The sequence below is a fragment of the Oratosquilla oratoria genome, chromosome 1 (genome assembly GCF_046742065.1).
Source record: "Oratosquilla oratoria isolate Oo_2021 chromosome 1, ASM4674206v1, whole genome shotgun sequence".
NCBI classification, from domain to species: domain Eukaryota; kingdom Metazoa; phylum Arthropoda; class Malacostraca; order Stomatopoda; family Squillidae; genus Oratosquilla; species Oratosquilla oratoria.
Window position 1 is genome coordinate 117,239,605 of NC_134777.1, and position 25,290 is coordinate 117,264,894.

Here is a 25,290-nt window from a genome sequence, read left to right on the forward strand (position 1 = left end):
TGCAGTAATGTGACAGCTGTAAGGAAATTAAAACCAGTAATGTATTGATGGATATGCACCCCAGATTTTTCAGTAACTCGTTACCTGTCCGGTGGTAATGCACCCAGCTCTGCAAATTAGGTTAGGTTAGAATAGGTTATGATCTTGGGTTACATTAAATTAGGTTAGATTACATCGGGTTTGAATTAGGTTAGATTAGCCTAGTTAGAGATGGGTTAAAGGGGGTTTGAGGAAGAGGGAAATGTCAGTTGAACAAGGAAGGGAAAAGACAGGAGATAGGGCTGAGTGAAGAATGACTAAAAGATTATACTGTGATTGATTGGAGGGAGTGTTTACATGTGAATGATATTTTGATGTAGCACAAAGGGATTTCGCCCCATCTCTTATTTTCCGCATGAGGGAAAGGAGAGGGGCTCACGGGTTAAGTGAAGCGGCTTTCCTGTTGATGTACTGTGTCTTACTGCATTGGTTCTGACCCAGGACAGTGGGCAGGAGAAAGGGATGGCCCTTCATCCATGAGGAGCTAAAATGAAAGAGGATAGAGTGGTGGATGGGAATGGAATGGGTGCAAGTTGATACATCCTCTTTGACTTGGCTACCTCCTTTATAAAGGGGAAAAAGGCCTTGATATAAAGATAGTTATATATATATTTATGTATAAATATACATAGAGAAGCTAAGATGAAGAAGGAAAGGGTGGTAGATGGGAATAGAATTGGTAGGAGTTGGTACATGCCTTTTGATTTGACTACCTCCCTTATAAGGGGGATAGGTGCTGATGAATTCCAACAATTATAATATGTGTATGTAACAGTGCAATAAAAGTGCTGACACAAATAAAAAAAACTGGAGTTTTTCGCCTCTCAGAGGCTTCTTCAGGGTGAGAAGACTAATTGCACTATCTTGAGGGACTGGTGCAGACGAAAATCAGGTGGAAAATAATGTCTGCAGGCTGACCTGCACTGCTTATAATGTAAGGTCATTAGATGTAGGATAGGTCATCAGGAGTACTTGGGTGAGGTCACTGGGGGACGTAGGAGAGGTCAATGGGAGTTCTTGTGTTGGGTCACTGGGAGAAGTCAATGGGAATTCTTGGGTGGAGTCACTGGGAGAAGTAGGAGAGGGTCCCTGGGTGATGGTACTGAAGAAAGGTCAATTTGAGTCCTGTGGGGGGGGGGGCATCATTAAACACTTTCTGGTGTCAGCACTGCAAGCAAGCGTAAGACTTCTGTTGATGACGTCATCGAAGCCGACATGACGTCACATAGCCTTCGACCTTTCTGTCATTTCGTACTCTGAGAGGACGAATTAATTCCCATTTCGACAGTAAAAGGCTCTGATTTTTTCTCTCCCGCCAGTACACAGACATTTATTCCCTCATAAAAGCTTTTGACTGTGTCAGAGGCCTTTGTTAGGTCAATAAAGGCCAGGTATAGATCACGGTTCTGTTCACGGGAATCCTCATGGATTTGGCGTATAGAGAAAATCATGCCTGTTACTTGTCTCTTCTGAAATCACACTGCACCTCGATTAGGACAATCTGCATTGTAATTAGTCAGTCTCATAAACATGACTTGAGCAAGAGCCTTCCTTGCTGTGGCCAACAAAGATTATGCCATAGCCGTTTCCACAAAGTGACTTGTCGCCTTTCTTCTTATAGATGGTAATTGTGTTAAGCATTTTTCCATTCTTGGGGAACTGTTTCAGTTACTGCTAGGTAGTGGTGGGCAGGTACCGGTAAAGTTACCCGTAAAACCGGTAACAACCTTAACGATACTTTACCGGTAAAAATTCTGGTACCGTTAAGGTTCCGTTAACCGATAAGCTATACCATAACACTCAGCGGTAAGCGCGTCTCGGCTTGGTGGTACTGAGTGACGGGACCAGTGTCCCGCTAATTTACCGGTAAACTTTTACCATTAAGCGAGTATGTACCGCTAAGGTCTCGGTAAATTTTTACCATTAAAACAGTTTTTTCGGCACTTTCTTTAATTTCTCGAAAAATTAATGCTATTTCTGTAATCAGCATACGAAACTATATTAATTGTGAAAGTTTCATCGAAAAATTCCGCGTGTCGCCAAACGAAAAAGACCCATATGTATATATGTATATATATATATATATATTATATATATAATGTATATATATATATATATATATATATAATATATATATATATACTTTTTTCCTTTACATTTTGCCTATAGCACCGATAGGCATGTGGGGTAGGTTGGTGCTTCCCTCGACCGTTCGTGATGCAGGCAGGATTTTTATAGTGACGACGTTACAAAACTTGAGTTGTGACTTCACACCATATTAGGATGAAATTTCTTTAAAGATTTGAGTCATAAAGGGGACTCGAACTTGGGACGTCACTACTGCTTCACGAGTCTTTTACCGGTAAAGTACCGGTAACGGCATTGTTTTTTTACCGGTAATTCCGGTACTGAAATTAGCGGTATTTGCCTAGCACTACTGCTAGGATCTTTTAGTGGAGTCGTTGATGGAGAAGATAACCATATTTTTTTTTAGGATCTTAGAATGCAAGCCATCTGGACCTGTAATTTTGTTATTCCTGAGACTGTTTACAGCTTGTAGTGTCTGCAGATTCTAGAGTAGCGTTTCCCTAAGGGTTCCGCGAGAACAAGTGAGATAAGCTAATGCACTTTTGATTTTTTATTTAAATTTATATGCGTAATATAATTAAACATGCACGATATATTCTTGGTTATTGTAATAATGTAATATAGACATCATCCTATCTAACCTATTATTACGATGAAAATGAAATGAGAAAGATATGGTATATATATATATATTTTTTTGCGCAGGGGTTCCTTGAGACATGCAATTTATTTTAAAGGTTACGCAAGGGTAAAAACGTTGAGAAACGTTGTTCTAGAGCAGGGGTTCTTAACCTTTTTTCTCCAATTCCCCACTTTTTAGTGAGCCAACTCTCCATTTCCCACCACAGCATCGGTCTTTGACAAATTCGATTTTAACCCATGCAGTGTTTAGTACGTAAATATACGCTTTGCTTTTTTGTGCCATTTTACGGCACTTAATTTGACAACAAGAAGACACCAGAAACAAACAAAAAGAAACAAAAACACATCGATTAAAAAAAAAAGACAGTGGTTCTTCTGTCCGACCGGTCATTCCCCACTTGGCAACTCCGCCATTCCCCACCAGTGGGGAATTCCCCACAGGTTAAGAACCACTGTTCTAGAGGGAGTCGACAACTGTGATCGTGAGTAGCTCTGATAGTTGGTCCAAGATGCTAGGGTCGATGGAGTTATGTTGATTAAAAAGATTGCCAAAGTGCGTCGCCCATCTGTCAAGGATTTGTTTATTTTCTTTTAGGACAACACCCTATTTGATCACACTGGAGTGATGTTTCGCTCTGTGGGACCGTATATAGCTTTGATGGCATTGTGAAATCCGAGAGAATCGTGTCTGTCAGAAAAGGCTTGGACTTTTAAGAGCCCTGGATTGCCATAAGTCGCTCTCCATTTTTCTTCATCTCTGAGTTTCAGCGCGAAAATTACACCAGTTTGCGCAGAGGGACGCAGACATTCCATTTCCACAGTTCTGGTTTAGAGGTATAATATGAACACCTTGGAACCTTCTTTCGTGCAACTACAACACTAAATTGGTGAATTAAAGTTCTGCAGACACTATGAAATAGCGAATAATTGGTTACTATGATCGCGCAAAATATCGTAATTTCAATAGACTACCACAATCGTAATGAAAACAAGCCATGGAATCGGCGAAGATAGACGATGATTTCAGCTGAATTTGGGATGTGGACATTTTGTATTAGGCATGGTTATTTGTTTATTCATTATTACGTATATTAAAATTCGGAAAATACTGAGTTGAAAAAACATCGTTGTGTATAAGTAGAAATATATATTTTACTTTCTTGCATATAAGGCATGTAACTACCGTAGATTACAATCATACAAGTAAGAACATATCAAGACACTTTTTTTTTTATAACATTGTGACAGCTTCCTTACCTGTGGTCTCTCTCGTGCAAATTCGATACAACTGTCTTGACTGTCACTATTTCTTCCCCCACCTGCTTCTCCTTCACACCATTAATCTACCTGTTCGTTGTTTTCTATTTGTAATTGGGTTTTATTTGTGTTGTATATATATATACCCATTTGATATATCTGTCCATGAGATAGTTTTAAAAAATGACGCGAGCATTTTGGAGTTAAAAGATCATCTTGTAGTAGTCCAGTTTATGATAATAGGGAGTAGTCGCCTATGTGAAAAAATGCAGTCGAAGTTGACAAATATACAAGATCCGGGTGGTGAGGACGTTGATAGTTTTTGAAGATGGTAGGTAGTATTATTTAAGCAATTTCGTTTTAACTTGTTATTAGATATTGTGCTAGTTGTAGATATTTATTATATCAGTACTCTTTATTTTCATCTATTTATGTGTTTACTTTTGTTTATTTGTTTACAAAGGATTACAAAGGCGGAGCATGCCGACAGGAGACCTTTTGATCCATATCTAGGTCGCATGCGAAAAAAAAATCATATTAATAATAAAACAATAAATAAAAACTATAATAATGTAAATAACAAATAAGATACATAAATAAATGCATAGGTATAGTTAGATAATAAACAAACAGGTAGATAGTAAATAATAATAAATTGAACATATAATTAATAATAAATGAAAATCAGACAGACAAATGATAACAAAACATAAACAAATAATAGTCTTTCATTTTTATTGTATTTATTTATTCATTTATTTATTTATTTTGTCATGGTGTGTGAGATTCATATCAAAGGCGTCAGTCGCATCCCGTTTTGTCATATTTTGCAGAACATTAAAGGAAACGACAATGAAAGCATGTGTATAATCTAAACATTTTATTACAAAAATAACAAGGAGGTGTACAAGGGCAACAGTGGAATAAAAGGAGTAATCAGGATGATAAAACTTCAAATGCATAATGTAACAGTGCAGGTGTAAACAAGACGATAAGGAGAATCAACAGTGAGGGGCATTTGATTGTTTTGGAGTGATGCTGGCTGGCTCGATCGCATTGACCGAACGTCGTGCAAGATTTTCTTGCATTGTCATGATGCATGCTGTTATTGATTTTTTTTCCATTTGTTTATTCATTATTTATTTATTTATTTACTTGGTGTATTTTTTCGTCGTGTTTTTTAGATGCATTATGGCGTTCAAAATTGAATGGAGTCGGCGAGCCACGGTTGTTATATCGGGGTTTTGAGATCGGGCAGCAGTCGCCTCTCCTTGTCCGGCAAACTTCGTTAGAACACCAATGCGTATTGACAGCAATATATATATATATGTATATATATACAGTATGTATGTATGTATATATATATATACATGTATATATATACATATATGTATAATATAAATATATGTATATATATATATGTATGCATATGTATATACATATGTATATATATGTATATATATATATATATATATATATATATATATATATATATATATATATATATTGTATACGTATTCTTATTTTACATAATCTGTCCTACAATTTACATGGAACTTATATGGAATAGATTTCTAGTGTCTAAAGTTTAACAAGTTTCATAACCGTATTTACAGCAGTGTGATGTGATAACTAGATTATCTAAGCTTAACCAAAAGTTCAAATATTGCATAATTTTATTTACATTTTTTGCATAGACGAGAGTTGGAAGAATAGGGTATTGTACTGTATAATATGATTCACTTGCATATACTTTGACGTTCACGTCTGATTCAACAAATATTTGTCAATGATCATGCTTTGTCCGTAATATTACACTTGAAATGTTCATATGTCCTTGTCAATTGAACATTTTTTTTATCAAAGTTCAATGAATCATAGATCAACAAACTACCCAGGGAACTTTATTAAATTTTACCTTCACTTCGTAACTGTTTCAGTCGCTATGACGTCATGTCGCATTACAATCTCCAACCGACATTTTGGCGTCTCACTGTACATAAAGACACTGTACATGTACTGCGTTGTACGTTTGGCTTCATTGAAGCCCTGGGACGGTTCCCAACGGCCGCCTTAAGCCCCCACTGATACCCGAGCTAATGGGGCAAAGGTGGCAGTTGAGGCGTATTCTGTTCCCTTTGAATCTTGTACCGTCAATAGCGTACCCTGTGCATAGCGCTCGCACCAAAATCAGCGCGATTTTCGATTTAATTCATTTTCTGTGGAGTGAGGACTGGGGGTGGGGTCTCGCTCGGACAAGACCTCATTCAGGTGTGGCCCCCCTTTCCTTGCACTCCTTAAAACCGAATAAAATCTTCCACCGCACTTGTTTTGATGCAATCCATGCATCGGGTCACAGCGCGGCACGGGCGAGGCTGGAAACGCGAGTCCGTCTATCTCAGGCGCATTACCCTCTTTCTTCTTCGTAAATGAGAGGGTCGTGCAAGCACGAAGGGGAGAAGAGGAAGGCGCTGAGGGCAGTGATAAGATGGTGTCGGTGGTTTTCTATAGTTCTTGATTCTTCTGTGTACACCTGAAGAGGACGTGATAGACGGGAAAAGGGGGTTAGTGCCGTCTAACTAGACAGTTGGTAAAAAAACCGTGTCCCCAACGGAAGTCGTGTAAAGTTGGGCCCGGTCTACAGAAGGGAGGTGTGACAATAGATTATGAAAATTACGAAAATAAAATAAAATAAAATAGAAAAAATCCAGGCATAAGGCTTAAAACTTATAAGGGGGGCCAGGGTGTGAGGTCCCGTTACAAGAGGTATGGACGACCATATGACGTCGGTAGAGGAGTAGTTGCCTAACCTCCTTTCTGTAGACCATTTGCCTTAGGGGATCAGAAACAAGATGAGGGTTATCTTAATCTATTATACAATTGCCTCCGGAAAATATACTAAATATATTCTTAGTGGATGGATAACATGCCAGGAAGTCTATTGGGTCTAAAAGAAAAATACTTCCACTTTTGCTTGCCCTTTCGTTTTCAATCGCCCACAAGGACCCCACCCACGGTACGATCTGATCTTCAGACCGCCGGACAGATGGGGTCGTATCCAACCAGATTGGATCGTGTATGGATCCAATCTGATCGGATCCGATCAGATCTGGCCTCAAGACATGATCGTATCGTGGATGGGGTTCCGTACTGAAGGTATCATCTTTATTAAGATGGAGGGGTGGATATGAAAAAAATTGAGCATATTTTCCGAAAATTTTAGGCCTTTTTAAACAGAAAACCTACAGTTTGTCGATGGTTTCTTATGTCTTCTTGTACCATCTTAAGCTTCTATTATCTAATTGATCATCATTGTTATGATTATTGTAAATAATTATTATATTTTTATAGCAGTCCTACAGTAATATCGTGCAACGAACGTATGCTACATTTTTTATCATCTAGTTAAAAAAAATATCCTAGAAAAAAAGGTACAATTAAGTCATGTTCTGCTTTTGCGTTTCTAAATTACCCTGAAAATAGTGGCGAGCAAAAAAGAAAAAAAAAAAAAAAAAAAAGAGGCAGAAATTGCCTGTCGAAACTGTAAATAAAAAAGTCATTTAACCCTCGGTTAAAAGCGAAAGTTAGCATCAGCATACAACATGCAGGACTCTCGGGGGGCATTCCAGTTAATTCCAGATCGAAAATATCGTCGGCTCAACTAGAACCTTTCTATATACATAAAAAAAAATCTTCTAAATACCTACAACATATTACGTACGGTCTGCTACCTCGACGTCCCCTTCTGCAGCAGTACCTGGCTCTAAAAGACATCCTACAGGCTGCTTCACTCTTGATCTAGTCGGCCAGGGAACACCCCATACCTCTGAATACCATTCACCCATCTTCTACTGCCCTAAGTACCATGGCGATTGATTTAAGGGGATACAAGTTACATTCACGTTTGAGCTCTAAATTCGACGAATAAAAAGAAATTATAATTTTAATCTGTCGTTTTCGACAGGCGATGAATTGGCAGTCACGCCTTTGAGTCTATTTTCCATCGGTCGATCAGGAGAGAATAGAGGAGGGGAAAGTTGACCTGTCATGATGGTGCACAGTGAAGCAGCCTGTGTTAGTTGCCTTGGTAATTGGCTAAAACTCTGGTTACAAAATCAAGATTGTCGACATTCAGCTTCTCACTGTATGGCGCAGAGGTGATTTGACATTTGGAGATTCGAAAAATAAAGGATTGTAACCTAAGTCGTTATTACTCAAACGAACTCACTTAAATCGCCTAAGTATGACAAGGGCTTAAGAGAACAAACGATCATTCGCGAGATCCAGGATCGTGTCGATTTTCACGTGAGAAAGGACCCAAAGGAAAGAAATGCATTGAGGCGTCTTCATGGTACCCACAAAATTGCTAACGTTAGCGAGATGTCGTCAGCAATGTTTGTTAACTCTTATCACTATGCCATAGAGAATAAGCAATTCTACAACTGTTTATGTGTACTTTAAATATCACGTATATCATGTGAATGGAAGTGGTTGTGATGTTGCTTATTATGTTTGACAACATGCGTGAGAGATGCAAATGTTTGCGACAACTTGTAAACGTTAAGATTTTTGTGGCCATTATGAAGACGCCCGTAGAGAGGGAGGGAAGGGACCAGGGAAGAATTGCATACCTCCAAGTAACGTTAGAAAATAAAAATGGATTCAAAATATGGTGGGAGGGATACTCGAACAACTTAGGGGCAAAATTGAAAATTACAATTAACTGTAACTTCATTTCTCTTTCTTTTTGGGGTGCCATCATCTTGGTACCTCCATCATTTTCACACCTTATCACTATCAACAACCCCATCACTAACATCTCCTCGAGTCTGTTAGAACATATAAGCCTGGGGACGGGACGGGGCGGTCAGAACAGATCATCCGGGGACTCTGAATGGGTGTTGGAGAGCTTGGGGAGATTTGTTGAAGGATGGGATACTCCTACCCCCTAGATTTATGTCCCGGGGAGTCATCGAAGCATACTCTTGATGCACTTTCCTCCAAGCAGGTGAGCATTCAACTCAGCATGAAGGTGAGGACTTGACTGAAGAAGTCCACCTGACGCGTCGGGGTAGACCTAACGAAGGACACGGGGTGCATCAGTTAAACACAAGCAGATGACTACAAAGCACTGCTACATGAGAACTACTTGTGGTGGTCCAACCCACTGGGACATTGGCTAAAGCATGGGAAGGGGGGTACATGTAAAGTGGCATCACGTCGAGTGAAGTTTTGTCGGCTATCATCGATTCTCTTGACTTCCGAGTGACTTAAGGACCATTTACACAGTCGAATAGTTTGTCAAACGTTTATGACAACCAAATGCTCCATTCACACGTTGAAATATCACTTCAAAGACTTGTTAACAAACGGTTTGACCGTGCAAGTGGCCCTTTAGACTTTATATTGTCTTCTTCGGGTCCCCCATATAACTTTTCACATATATTTTAAGAGACTTGGCAATAATCTGGAGTTAATCACCACACTGTTTAGATTTTGTCAGAAAAGTCAAAGAGGATGCCTAGGCGAAAAGTCTTTCATCCGTTCAAATGGACAGCAGTGGACAAAAGTTGGCTCATTGTGATGCCGCCTTATTACTATATACATTTGGACAAAAACTAGGTGAGTGTTTTTACCCCTCTCTTCCCGACAAAGCTGTGCTGGGTGTTTTTTTCTTCCTGTTTTATGTGTGTGTATGCGTGTGTGTGTTTGTGATTCACCACGGTCTTGGATTCACCTGTCGTACAAAAATCAGCATAGGGAATGAACAAATAAGTTTGCCGTTGCAACCAGTCGGGTGACTAATCTTGTAGGGCAACGGGCTAGATGTGAGTGAATGTAAACAAATGTGGACTTTGTACTTAGATACGGAATGCAAGAAATCTTGAGGGGGAATTCTCACTGCAGGCTGTTGTAGGACTATTTTTCATACTTCTCAAGTTCCACGGGAGTGCATGGAGCTCGGAGGACAATCACATCTCCCTAACGCCGCTGAAGAAGGCAGAAACGGGACGCCAGAAAAGAAGTGACGTAGTGTGCATGCAACCCAATAGCGCCTCAAGATTTTTTTTTCTGTGGGACTCGTGCTTGAAGGGATTTCTCCCAGTCTTTTTTTTATCTTATTCAATTTTATTGATTATTTATCTATTTATTTATTTATTTATTTATTTATTTTGCATGGGGGGACGGAGAGGAGGTGGTCATCGATTAAGTGAAGCGGCCTTGCTTTGGATGTGCTGTATCTTATTGCATTGTTTCTAACCCAGTGCAGTGGATGTGATACAGGGATGACCCGTCATCCATGAGGAACTAAGATGAGCGGGAGTCCACGCACACACACACACACACACACACACACACACACACACACACACACACACACACACACACACACACACACACACACACACACACACACACACACACACACACACCAAGAAAAAAAATCCTGAGGCGTGTAGATTAGGTAACGTGAGCTTCCCTTAACACACATTGTGCGTCTCCCCGGTTCGGTGGGCACATGGACACAACGCCGCACTCCAGTTTTACCTGGCGCCCCGTTTTTTTGTGTACTAAACTCCCCTGCGGGACGCTAATCTTCTCGAAAAGAACCTAAAGTCTGGGAAGACTACAAATAATAGAAGTTGATAGGAGAAATGGATCTAGAAATGCAAAAATAGATCTGTGTATTCTGTCGTGATGGTAAAACAGGTAAGAGATAAATGTAAGTCATACATAACTTGTGAATACTGTGAGACTTATTAACCCACTGTCGGAGAATGAGATAAGATGGACACAAAATCTGTATATTTCGAGCACTATCTGTTGTCTGAAGAGGACAACAGATAGTGGTCGAAATATACAGATTTTCTGTCCATCTTATCTCATTCTCCGAGGGTCAATAAGTCTCATTTCACAAATGTGTTACTACATTATACCTTCCTAATTGTGATACTGTATTAACACCCTTTCAACCGCATATACATGTGTATATGTGCCCATGTACATACGTGCTTATTTGTATTTGTGTGCGTGTGTGCGCACGCGCGTACTTGTCTGTTTAATTCTCGAGATCTGTTGTAAACCAAACAATTTACCAATGTTTCGAAGTTTGGGAAATATTCCAAAGAAGATGAGGAGTCTGCAACAAGAGGCCAACAAGAGGCCAAGAGCTGAGGCCGAAGCAGAGACCAGAAATGTTTTTGCAGTTCATAGAGAAACATCTCTTATCCTCTGTCACCGCCGAAATATACTTCCGTCGGGAACTTAATCCCTGAACTGGATAATATGGGTGACAATACTACCATCCAAAAATGGCCGAAGAAGCAAAACCACAAGAACAGTGACAGAAAGATACAACGTAGCGCACAGTGTAACAATGGTCCCAAGTCTTGAGTGCAAAATGAACAAGCAGACAGTGCATCCCAGTGTCCATCCCAGGAGTAGAGTAGGCCACAGGATAAAAAAGATAATAAATGCAGGTAACATAAATGTAGTTAAAGCAAACACAGTTCCATGGACATTAAGCGAGTGAAACCAGGATTATAACAAATAGCCAGCGGAGACCTTGAGGTTATGTCTATGTGTCATAATGGCAACAGCCAAAATGAATTACTTGTATATAGTATGGACAAGAGTTGAATCTGAGGACCAAGAAACAAACTTACAAGTTATCATTTTCACCTACCTTCTCCTTTTCCGCGTTAGACTGACTCTTAGTAGTCTTGAGTTAAAGTAATCATGTGCTGTATAATTGCATACACAGTTCAAACTCACCCACATACATGCATATGTACACACGCGCGCAGTTGTCTAAGCTCATGCATGGCTGATCATATATACACACAGTCATAGTGAATTACTCATGCATAAATAATCATGTCTTGTTGTCTACCTTTCTTAGTCTAAATTAACTTTTTGAAAATACTCCAAACGCATAAGATGACTTTTCTTTTCAACAAGAGATCGATTTGACACCATTATAGTAAAGTTGGAGTTCAAAGATCTTTAGTTCATAGATCCTGCATTCCTGTGGTATGTTTTTTATGAGTGTGCAGTGTTTTCCTAGTGACGAAGAATCAGAAACTTTCTTCCTCTCTGCTGTCACCGCTCCTGGGTGCAATAGATCCATTCAAAGGTGTGTGCTTAGTCCAAGAACAGGGTCGAAATATGTCCGGTTAAACCAATGGCTTTTGTGTTTCCCTTGGTTTTCGCCTTTCTTTCCCTGACTGTCAAATTTCACTTACCTGTTCTGAACTCTTGAATATATTGCCTCGCCACACGTGTCTCAGAGTTTTGCGTAGGCACGACCCACCCAACCCCTTCCATCTTCAGACGGGACCTCCTGTACTCACCTAAACAACTGTAGGATCGGTTTACCAGAAGTCGATACTCACCAGATGCTTGAAGTGAACGGATTCTTTTGTGAGCGAATGCGCCAGTAGGAAGGACTGGTGGGCTGAGGGATCTAGCGTCCCGTGGGCGAGAAGGATCCTGTGATCTGGAAGCAAGGAGGCCAGGCGACGGGCGTCGCTGTCCTCGTACCTCCTGCTCATACCATCGCTGGACACAGTGCCGAGGAGACGCTCAGACCAGTAAGATCCTAAACATTGAGGTCATCGCAATGAGTAAACGAAACTTTACTTGGTTGAAAACAGGTAAGGAGGTAAGAATGATTACATGTTCCCCCCAGTTAAACAAAATCACTTGGCAGATGACAGAGTAAGACTTGATGCAAATCTTAATGCCTGCTTGAGCACCGTCAATAACTTTAGAGTTAATAGTTACACTATTATTAGAATAGTACCCTTCAGCACGCTGGCATGATTTACTGAATTTGTATCCAGGTCTTGTGCTTATAAGTCACAGTAAACGTTGCTTTAAGTAAAGAGAGACTTTAATACAAAAAAAGAGCCGGGAATTGAAAACTAGGCAGCTCTTGTGCTTGTAAAACATATTAAACGTTGCTTTAATCACAGAGATTTTAATGCCCCCCCCAAAAAAAAAAAAATAACCGGGAATTGAAAACTAGGCTGCTCTTGTGCTTGTAAATCATAGTAAACGTTGCTTTAATCACAGAGACTTTAATGCCCCAAAAAAAGAGCCGGGAATTGAAAGATAGGCAGCTTTTGTACCCGTGCACACTTTGTCCATTCCTATCACTATCCTTGGGAAGTCTGAAAATATCCAGAAACGAACACTTGAATCATGCCATCGGGTAAGAGGAATTCTTGGTCACGGAAACGAGGATCCTTCAAGTGATTCTTGGGGCACTTACCGTAGCCTCTCCAATCCGTGATAGGACTGATGAGTGCGGCGCACTTGATGAGGTCCTGATCGTAGGCGAAGGCGTCGAGGGCGAGAGCCGCCCCCACCCCTTCCCCCCAGACGGCCACGTTGTTCTTGTCCAGGTAGTGGTGGTCCTCCAGGAGCTTCCTGGAACGAGATGAACAAAATGGCGGATTAATTATTCGCTACGGGGTATATTGTGTTTACTTGTGGGGTGGAGATTTTTCTTGTATGGTTGGGTGATGTTTTCGTGATTCTCATATTTCATATATGTGGTGGGGTAAAGGATGATACGGCAGGAATATCAACCCTTGGTAGATGCTGGGGATGTAAAGGAAGAATAGAAAATGAAGTCTTTACGAGAAGACACAGAAAATGGGACATACAAAAAAAAAAAAAAAAAAAAAGCGAGACAGAAGATAACAGGATGAAAGGAAATAGGACACAAAACGAGGAATCTAAAGAAAAAAAAAGGAAACTCAAGCGAGAAAGAAGATTAACAGGAAGAGACCAAAAAAAAAAAAAAAAGGACAGAAAAAGGGAAAACCAAATAGAAAAAAAAGTGAATACAGAGAAAATGGGTAGGATATGCACAAAAACCCGAGGATCATCGTGTCACAGAAAACGGGAAGTGGAGACTCACTGGATGATCTTAGTATGATACTGCGCCAGCGTGTGGACAGACGCCCTGGTGGACGGGTCGGCACCCCATAGACGGACCAGGGCATGGGCCACCTGGTGGCCCGATGCCAAGAACTCGGGCCATCCGAGGTGCCACGATTCGCTGTCATTAGGTACTTCCTCCTGCCCAGGGCCAACCCTGTCGTCGTCGTCGTCGTCAGATGAAATGCCATAGATCATGTCAAGAAAGAAAGAGAGAGATTAGATGACGTGGATGATTTGTTCTGATGGGAATTGATTGTTCCATTGGTGTTATTCCAGACTGAAGCAAACGCATTTTTCATTTCTTTCTTTCTTTTTCGTTTCAAAGATCTATTTTTTTTTCTATTGAATAGGTTAGGTTCATCTAGGCCAGCTGTTTTTCAAGTAGTGCCTCAAGACCCCCCCCCCCCCGAGGGTAACGAAACCGTTTCTTGAGGGTATCCGAAAAGGCATCCTGGGAAATATTTTGTGTAAGAACTATACTTTATTCATTTCTCTATTGAAAATAAAAATAAAAAATAGTCCATAGAATTTAGCTGTTTGTTCATAGCCATCCCGTTTTCTCTTTCTTTACAGTAAATTCAAAGTTAAAATTCGGGAGCAGTGGGCTAGTATTGGAGAGGGGGATATCAGACTGACTTGAAGTTGAACTTTGGGGCATCGGGGGCTGAAAAAGGACTTTACGAATACTGCTCTAAACCCCTTCTAAACGATCTAACTTCTATCCTATTCTCTCCTCTTCACGGGTAAACAATTCCATTCCGCTTTAGGTATGGAAGACTGCATATTCGAAGAACCTTTCGAACTCACATTTGAACAACGAGAGGGTACAAGTTGGTCGGGTCTTCGGGGAACCATCCAGGGGGCAGAGTCATCGTGACGGCGGCGTGTAGGGCCGGTGCCAGGGACACGTCAACGGCGTGCCTCACGGGCAGTGCTAGGTCATGGAGTGCCTCCCTGTGGGGGGTAAGGCGAAGTTGAGCATCGAGGAACATGTATAACTAGGAACTTGGATCTTTATGATGTGTTTATATATGAAATTTTGATCTTTGTGATATGTTTACGCCTAAGAACTTGGACCTTTCTAATGTGTTTACACCTAAAATTTTGACCTTTATAATGTGTTTACACCTAAGAACTTGGACCTTTTTAATGTGTTTACATATAAAAAAAAGACCTTTATAATGTGTTTACCCCTAAAAATTGGACATTTATAATATATTTACACCTAAAAATTGGACCTTTATAAGTGCTTACACCTAAAAATTGGACCTTTACAAGTGTTTACACCTAAAAAATTGACCTTTACAAGTGTTTACACCCAAGTCTGGGACCTTTCTATTTGTACTGGGTTCCTTGTCCTCGGCTGGCTTTGTCTAGTCCAAACGTCCTCCTCCCGCGACCTACCTGACGGAGGAACCTCCTGCAGAAGGGTCTTCCCAAACCTTCAGGAGAAGTCTCCTGAAGAAGGTACCCTCCCTCCTTACCTCAAACTCGTCTGCTTATGGAGCGCCAGCGTCCCGTCGTGGTCCTCCTGCAGGGGAACGAGGTGCGTGGAGGGCGGGTAGACGCCCTTGCAGAAGACGATGGCGTGGGTCATGTTGAGGTTGACCTCGGCGGAGACGGTCTCGCAGCCGAGACCTTCCTGCTGGGGGAGGACGCAGGAAATGCACCGGACGTTCTCGTCCAGAGTCGAGACGACGTAGAGGTGCTGGAGACCAGGGGATTTCGTGATGTCTGTCGGGGGACGCGAGAAGGAGATCGAGGGTGACTTCAGGATAGAAGCGCTGGTGAGATATTAGTCTATAACAACAACACCTGTGACCCGTTATTTCCGTTAAAAAAACACACACGTGCACACACACACACACACACACACACACACACACACACACACACACACACACACACACACACACACACACACACACACACACACACACACACATATATATATATATATATATATATATATATATATATATATATATATACGCACGAGACATGTGGTTGACCTGGTGAAATATATTAAGTGGAATTAAAAATTTATTTATTTTTGAGTATGCTATGTTCATACTCCCTAGCAGGCAACACAAAAGAATTGATCGTGCGACCGGAGGGGTTGGAGCCCTCAGGAATGAGGACCCGAAAGGGGTCGGGACCCCATCGAGGCCGTCATCCGTCTCTGAGTCTTTCAACGAAGTGGCTCAACGTTCGCAAGAATAAATAAATAGATAAATGAATAAAATAAGTAAATAAATAAATAAATAAATAAGTAAATAAATAGATAAATAAAATAAATAAATTAATAAATGAAATAAGTAAATAAATAGACAAATAAGATAAGTAAATAAATAGATAAATAAAATAGGTAAATAAATTAATAAATAAAATAGGTAAATAAATAAATAAATAGATAAATAAAATAAATAAATAAATAAAATAATAAAAATAAATAAATAAAAAGAAATAGGATAAGAACACCCGACACCTGCAGGAGACGTCCCCGAACTCAGTTCGTTCACTTACTTGATCCGAGGAAGTAGACGACGTTCTCTGCCCTGTCGTAGCCCAGGACCCGGTCCACGTGGTACTTCTCGAGGGCCACCGGGGCGTGTCGGGCCCCCCGCCTGGCCACCAGGGCCACGTGCTGGTGCCAGGCCCCCTCGAGCGTCCGTGCCGCCCACGGGAACGCCGCCCACGGCTCCGCCCACACGACGCCGCGGACGGCCGGCGACACGCCGCTTTCCTTGTGGTTGTTGTGGACCTGGAAGGCCGCACAGGAGGAGCATGTAGGTCGATTTTTTATTTCTTTTTTAATATTCATTTATTTGTCTATTTATTTAACTGTTTAATAAATTTTTGATATATATATATATATATATATATATATATGTATGTATATATATACATGTATACATATATATATATATATGCTTGTAACCACGAGGAAAATAAAGATCGGAATACTGAACGTTTTCGTCTATTAATAGACGTCTTAATAGACGAAAACGTTCAGTATTCCGATCTTTATTTTCCTCGTGGTTACAAGCATAAATCTTTATTCACGTGTTTTATGTGATTACTGTTGCATATATATATATATATATATATATATATATATATATATATATATATATATATATATATATATATATACCCCGTCTGGGGTATTGGCTGCTTGTTATTGTGGCAAAGTAGCATGCAGTTGATACTTTAGGGTCTATATGGGGCGCCCCTACGGACCAGAGCCACACATCATTTTGTCTATGATAGAGGAAAACTCTGTTCATAGAGAAATGATGACACTTTTATACTACGACTGTCCCACCGTTATGCTGTCCCCCAACCCCTTGTTGCTGTCCTGTACCATTTCTCTGAGTATTCTTTTTCTGTGGTGGGGGAATTCCCTGTGGTGGGAGAAAAGAATACTACCACCAAGTATTCCCACTTGGATCGTAAGAGGCGAGAAGAAAGGGACGGGGATTGGGACTAGGCATCCTTCTCCTTGTAGCCCCACAGGGGACATTCCTAAATAAAAAAGAGAAGGCATAAGAGGGTCTGGAAGTTCTCGGACCAGCACCCTAAGGTTTGGGTCTTTTAATATGCGTGGATGTGGTACAGATGAGAGTAAAAGGGAAGAGATAGGTAGTATGTTTGTGAGAAGAAAGATGGATGTGTTGGCTTTGAGTGAAACTAAGTTGAAAGGGAAGGGTGAGTGTAAGTTTGGGAGTGTAAGTGGGAGGTTATCAGGAGTGAAGAGAGGGCGAGGGAGGGAAGGGGTGGCTATTCTAGTAAGTGAAGAGATAGGTAAACGGGTAGTGGAGTGGAAGGAGGTTTCCTCAAGGATAATGTGGATGAAGGTGAAACTGGGAAAGGAGATGTGGGTCTTTGTAAGTGCATATGGGCCTGGCAGTGAGAAGATTGTAGAAGAAAGGGAGGCCTTTTGGATAGATTTAAATGAGTGCATAGAGGATTTAGGAAGAAATATCAATGTAATAGTACTGGGAGACCTTAATGCTAGGGTAGTAAATGGTCCAATCGATGGAGTGGTTGGGAAATGTGGAGTTCCAGGAAAGAATCGTAGTGGAGAGTTGATGGTGGAAATGTGTCTAGAAAGAGAGTTGATGATAGCAAATACAGTGTTTCGGAAGAAAGTCAAGCATAAGTACACATGGGAGAGGGTGGTGGAGGGAAGGGTGGTAGATAGAGCGCTAATGGATTATGTAGTGGTAAATAGGATTATGATAGGAAGAGTTAAGGATGTACATGTGCTAAGGGGAGAGGGTGGGGGAATATCAGATCATTTTTTGGTGGAAGGTAAGTTGAGAGTGGAGGATAGATGGAGAAAGAGGAAAGGGACAAAAGGTAGGGAGGTGCTTAGAGTGAACTCTTTGAATGAAAAGGAAAAGGAGAAGGAGTACGGAAAGAAGCTGAAGGAGGAGTGGGAGGGAGTAAAGGATAGAGTAGAGCTGGGTGTGGAGGAGGAATGGGGATGGTTCAAGGAGGGAGTCATAAAGTGTACAAGGATGGTGTGTGGAACAAGAAGGACAGGGGGAAATAGAAGAAAGGGTAGTGAATGGTGGGATGAGGAAACAAAGAAGGTTGTAGAGGAGAAGAAGCGAGCTTTCACAGATTGGTTACAAAATAGGACGAGGGAGTCATATGAGAGGTACAAAGAAAAGAAAAGAGAAGTAAAGCAAAAGGTAAAGGATGCAAAGAGGAGAGCAGATGTGAAATGGGGTAAGAGTATGACAGAAAATTTTGAAAGTAATAAAAAGATGTTTTGGAAACAAATTAAGAGAGGAAGAGGAGGCGAATCAAGTAGAGAAGAAAAGGTAAAAGGTGCAGATGGAGAGATGATAATGGAAGAGAAGGCAGTAAGGGGAAGATGGGCAGAATGTTTTAGAGAGTTGCTAAATGTGAAGGAGGATAGGGAAGGAAAGATAGCTGCATTGGGAAATGCGAAGAAAATGAGAGTGATGAGTGAGGAGAATGGAGGAGAATAAGGAAGGATGAGGTGAAGGCAGTTGTTAAGATGATGAAAGCAGGTAAGGCACGTTGGGTGGATGGATGCCATGCAGAATGTCTGAAAAAGGGAGGTACAGTGATGGTGGACTGGTTGGTGAGGCTATTTAATGTTTGCTGGAGAGAGGGTAGAGTGCCGGAGGACTGGAGGAGTGCCTGTATAGTTCCTCTTTACAAGGGAAAAGGGGACAAGTGTGAATGTAGTAGTTTCAGAGGGATTAGCTTGTTAAGTGTAGTTGGGAAGGCTTATGGGAGGATCTTGATTGAGAGGATGAGAGGAACAGAAGGAGTAATTGGTGAGGAACAGTGTGGATTTAGGACAGGTAGAGGTCATCAATGATGCGTTATGTCGCCCTGGCTGTTCAACTTATACATGGATGGGGTAGTACGAGAGGTAAATGCAAGGGTAGTGGGTCAGGGATTGGAGATGGTTAAAGAAAATGGAGAAAAGTGGGAGGTGAGCCAGCTGTTGTTTGCGGACGACACTGCGCTTGTGGCAGGATCGGAGGAGGGATTGAGGAGGTTGGTGGCAGAGTTTGGGAGAGTATGTGATAGAAGAAAGCTAAAGATAAATGTGGGTAAAAGTAAGGTGATGAGATGTACAAGGGGTGAAAGTGGCAGTAGACTGGAAGTGAGCATTAAGGGAGAGCGACTGGAGGAAGTGGATAGTTTTAGATACTTGGGTGCAAATGTGGCAGGAAAAGGTGGAGTGAAGGTGGAGGTAGAATGTAGATTGAAAGAAGCGTGTAAATGCCTTGGTGGATTAAAGAGTGTAATGAGGAATAGACATTTGGGAATGGATGCTAAGAGGAGACTGTATGAAGGAGTGATTGTGCCAACAGCACTGTATGGGGCAGAAACATGGAACATAAGAGAAGAAGAGAGAAGGAGTTTGAATGTGTTTGAGATGAGATGTCTGAGAAGTATGATGGGGGTTACTAGGCTAGATAGAGTGAGAAATGAGGAGGTGAGGAGGAGAACAGGGGTGGAAAAGGAGCTGGGAGATAGGGTTGATGAAAGAGTATTAGGATGGTTTGGACACATGGAAAGCATGAGTGAAGAAAGACTAGTAAAAGAGGTATGGAAGGCAGATGTGGAGGGAGTGAACATGAGGGGACGTCCCAGGATGAGGTGGATGGATGGGGTGAAGGGGGCTTTGGGGAAGAGGGGAATGTCTGTTGAGGAAGGACGGGAGAGGACAGAAGACAGGGGTGAATGGAGAATGGTTGTATATGGATGATGTTGTGATTGCATGAGGTGGAATGGGCGGGGGGGGGGGTGAGGTAGTATGTGTGAGCAAAATTTGACGCAGCCCGAAGGGATTTCTCCCCGTCCTCTCCTTATATGCAATGGGGGGACGGAGAGGGGGGGTCGCCGATTTAATGAAGCGGCCTTGCTGTGGATGTGCTGTGTCTTGCGACACTGCTTCTGACCCAGGGCAGTGGACAAGGTGCAGGGATGACCCGTCATCCAGGAGGTGCTCATATAAGAGGGAGGGTGGAGGGGTGTGGAGTGTATTCAGGGATGGAATGGGTGGAAATGATTTTATGCCTTTTCCTTTTTGGCTACCTCTCTTGTAAGGGGGAAAAAGCCTGGGTATATGTATATATATATATATATATATATATATATATATATATATATATATATATATATGCATGTATGTATGTATGTATGTATGGGTGAAGAGTAGGAACATGGCTTGTCCACCCATCTAATAAGGAGGAAATGGTTTTGATGTATGAATATAATATGTGAATATATTAGCGGTACATATAAATAATTTTTTCTGCATATTTGACTAGGTTTAGATATATCTGTACGGTTTAGATATGTCTATATGTCTTAGATAAGTCTGTATGGTACACATATAGGATATCTTTACTGTAATTTATAGAGGGTATCTGTCTTTAAGGGGACATATACAGTATAATTCGTGGATCGACTTGGATACAGGACCACGCAAAGTTTAAGAAAATTGTATAATGTATTATGTTATATACTATAATTTTATCAATACACTAAGATAAAAACTATATATGCATGTAGGTTCCTTTCAAAATTCATATTATGTCCTTCATACGATCTGATTTTGAGGCCGAGACCGACACCATTCACGATCCAATCTGATCGAATGCGACCCGATCGCATCGTGAATGGGGACTGTGGATGTCATACTCACCACTTCGCAGTCCCATTCAGGGGCCTCGCAGCTGGCCAGGATCGCCGTGCTGTGGTCCCTCGACTTCCAGGACACCCAGATGTGTGTGTCGGTCACCCAGCCCACGTCGACTAGGTAGTGCTCCCTGAGGGAGGCGTCGAAAGAGGGAGGAAAGAGATTGTAAGTCATTCATCGTTCGCAAGGAAAGCCTTTTTTTTTTTTTTTTTTTTTTTTTGTCATCAAATGGTTTGTCCGTTTTTTGTTCCGTATTTTATACACTTGGAGTTGGTTTGATATGATTTGCATGAATTGTAGTGAATATTTTTATTATTGTTATTATTATTATTATTTTGTTATTTTTTACATTATCATTATTATTATTGTTGTTGTTATTATTATTGTTATTATTATTAGCATCATCATTATTATTGTTTTTATCATTATTATTATTATTATTATTATTATTATTCCTATCATTATTATTATCATTATTTTTGTTATTGATGTTTTATCATAATCATCATTATCATCATTAATATGATTATGATTACGCTTAACATTATTATTATTATTATTATTATTATTATTATTATTATTATTATTATTATTATTATTATTATTATTATTATTATTATTATTATTATTATTATTATTATTATTATTATTATTATTATTATTATGCATTTTCTATAGTTCTCTGTTACTTTCTGGATGTAACAGAATATTCCAATTTCTTAAAAAATAACGATAAAAAAGCGTGTAGAGTTTTTTTTTAAGTACTTGTCTGGAAATGGATTAAGTGTTAATGAGCCTGTGGCCGGTACCCACCTCTTGAAGGACCGCACCTACCTACCCTGAGATGGGCTGCGGCGGAAGAAGCCGGGTCATCATCGGGGGAAACAGGTCCTCCGTCACGTTGTACACCCACACCTCAACGCTGGGAATTCGGGAGTCGATCTGCGCCCGTACATCGAAGAAAAAAAGTAAATAAGTAGATAAATACATAAATAAATAAGTTTTTAATTAGATAAATAAATAAAAACATAAATAAATAAATAAATAGAAAAATAGTTTCAATGTCAACTGTGTGCTATTTCTCATCGGTCATCTAGGTATAGATGTATATATATATATATATTTTTTTAAAGTATTTGCAAACAGGAACAATACAAAGTTGTCGTTATTATCATTGATGTTTTTGTGGGGTATCTTTATTTTGATCAATATTACTGAACAAAAACCGTTATTCGAATTAAAATCTGTCGCATTGCCTACAGCGTTATGACGTCATATCGCTCCAAGATGTCTTTCCCTGGAAGACTGATTTATTAATAAACACAATCAATGGACGTAAATTTAGAAATAAAATGTCACAAATACTGACGAAATATTTATACCATTATAAAGCAGATTTTAACTAACTTTTTCGGCTATATTTACGAAAATTACCAGTAGATTTGATAGACAGACTATTAAGCTAGATCAGTTGAATTAGAAGCGTAGATAACATTCACCTTATAAGGAAGAAAGCGTTCATAAGGGCTGTTTATTTGATTAATTAATTTATATTTATCTATTCATTATTTATTAATTTATTTATTCTATTTCTTTATTCTACTCATTTGTTTATTCATTCATCTATTTTTTATCTGTTTATCTATTTATTTATATATGTGTATTTATGTATCTACTTATTTCTTAATTAATTTATTAATTTAACTATTTATTTGTTTATTTTTATCTTATTTAAGTAATTATTTAGTTTATTTATTTACTCTACTCATCTATTTATTCATTCATTTATTTTTTATTTATCTGTTTATCTATTTATTTATATATGTGTATTTATCTATGTATTTATTAATTAATTTATTAATCTATCTATTTATTTATGTGTATTTTATTCTATTTATGTAATTATTTATTTTATTTATTTATTTAATTATATATATTTTTCAGATGGCCTACCAGTTAAGAGCCTGAGGACTTGTAGGGCCTCCCAAGTACTTACGTCAGGATACCTGAGTGTGACCACCGACGGGTAGCGGCTCGAGGAGTAGCTCAAGACCGGCAGTTGGTTGACCTCGGAGTCGTTGAAGGAGGCGACGGCGATGCACGTCCCATCCCAGTTGGACCAGATGGCCTTGCGGCCACCCAGCAGCTCTGCAGAAGGAGGAGGAGGAGGAGGAATAGGAGGAGAGACTTCGTCAGGGTAAAGGAAGGTTTAGGCTCTCTTTCTCTCTCTCTCTCTCTCTCTCTCTCTCTCTCTCTCTCTCTCTCTCTCTCTCTCTCTCTCTCTCTCTCTCTCTCTCTCTCTCTCTGGTAAAGTACTGTCCGTTACAACACACACACCCGCACACTCCCACCAAACACCTACATACCCACACCTACCCACACACCCACGCCCATCCACACCCACACCTACCCACGCCCAGCACTCACCCTCGTAGAGCAGATCGGGGACGCCGTTGAAGAAGGTGTCCGTGCGGGCGGACTGGGTGAGCCTCCGTGGGCGTGAGGTCGGGTCCGTGAAGTAGAAGAGGTCCGCCCGGTCCACCACGAGGAGGGCGGCGCCCCTCTGTCCCACCCACGAGGCGTGCTGGTACCTCGGGTGGTCCACATCCTGACGGCGGAGCTTCAGCGGGAAGTAGTGGCTGGAGGAGGAGGAGGAGGAGAGGGGGACCATGACATAATCAGTTTTTTTTTTTTTTTTTTTTACTTTTGTTTTATCTATTCTTTGATTGGGTTATAGAATTTGTTTTTGTTTGTTGTATATATATATATATATATATATATATATATATATATATATATATATATATATATATACACTGTATATATATATATATATATATATATATTATGCATATATATATATATATATATATATATACATATATATATTACATATATATATATATATATATATTACATATATATATGCATAATATATGTATTTATATACATATATATATATACATATATATATATATATATATATATATATATATATATATATATATATATATATATATACATATATATATATATATATATATATATATATATATATATATATATATATATATATATATATATATATATGTTCTCCAAGATCACATCCCGTTGGCCCTGATACAGTTACCGAAACGACTCTTCAACCAGTTTCTTAACGTATTCTTAACTGTCTTACCAACAAAACAAGGTTAGTAATTACTAATGTTTTTATATAAAAAATATACATACATCTCCATCGTCTAACGTATATATTAGTGAGTGAAGAAAATGAGATGAAATGAATAAATTCTTAGATAATTTAGTAAATAAATAAATATATAAGTATATAGAAAAAATTGAAATTAAAAATATATTTCTTTTTTATGTAAATTCTGAAATAAAATTAAACTTTAATTAATTTCAGACACCGAAACTGAAAGAAGTCCATATACTTACTCTGATTCTACATCATATATACTGTAGCGTGCCGTGCTCGTGTCAAATCGACCCTGTCAACAGAAAACGGGGTGTCATTGCTATCATCGATAGAAAACGGATTGTAGGTCTTTGCCCTTATACTAACTTGGGTATTGTTTATCTTTAAAATTAGATAAAGATTTCATTATTGATCTTTTTTAGGATTTTTTTTTTTACAACGATTGGTAAATAGTCAAGAGATAATATGAAATTATAGTTTTATTTTCAGAGATTGGAGGATAGAGAGAAGAAAAAGAAATGAAATATTTAATTAAAATCTACACGTGCCTCCCTACATGCAAATCGCCCACAACGAAAAAAAAAAAAATCTTGCTGTGCCTTATTTACAAATCATTGAAACTGTGATCAGTTGTCTGTTAGCAAATATTTTTATCACAGACATCCAGCGTGATTAAGCGTCTTTTCTCCTTGGAATGAGGTACCACAATTCTGCTAACGCAACAACAATGTCGACATTTGGCACGTCAGTTGGCGCCAACACGACGTTCGGGGGAAAACGACGCTCGCGAGAAAGAGTTGCTCAGTATTCTATTAGACCCTGATTTATACGCCCTTGGCAATCCCTGACGAGACCTGAATTAAGTGTCAGAAGAAGATGAGGAGAGAAGCAAGAGGATAAGGAAAAGAGA

At 39.7% G+C, this 25,290-nt stretch overlaps 1 protein-coding gene across 9 annotated transcripts in view; it reads right to left on the reverse strand.

Annotated features, from left to right (window-relative positions):
• Nucleotides 1-5,509: 5,509 nt before the first annotated feature.
• The window catches only part of LOC143025334 (inactive dipeptidyl peptidase 10-like), a 147,068-nt gene continuing 127,287 nt past the window's right edge, over nucleotides 5,510-25,290 (reverse strand). For 7 of the 9 annotated variants that reach the window (XM_076184861.1, XM_076184835.1, XM_076184831.1 and 4 more), the window contains 12 exons: nucleotides 24,620-24,672; nucleotides 23,609-23,820; nucleotides 23,178-23,329; nucleotides 22,020-22,123; nucleotides 21,188-21,311; nucleotides 16,507-16,744; nucleotides 15,465-15,714; nucleotides 14,788-14,934; nucleotides 13,958-14,134; nucleotides 13,304-13,461; nucleotides 12,423-12,628; nucleotides 5,510-6,559 (listed from right to left, as the gene is read on the reverse strand). In XM_076184861.1, coding sequence (XP_076040976.1) covers nucleotides 6,434-6,559; nucleotides 12,423-12,628; nucleotides 13,304-13,461; nucleotides 13,958-14,134; nucleotides 14,788-14,934; nucleotides 15,465-15,714; nucleotides 16,507-16,744; nucleotides 21,188-21,311; nucleotides 22,020-22,123; nucleotides 23,178-23,329; nucleotides 23,609-23,820; nucleotides 24,620-24,672 — 1,947 coding nt within the window. In that variant the 3' untranslated portion in view covers nucleotides 5,510-6,433. The other 2 variants (XM_076184881.1, XM_076184890.1) reach the window with 2 other exon arrangements.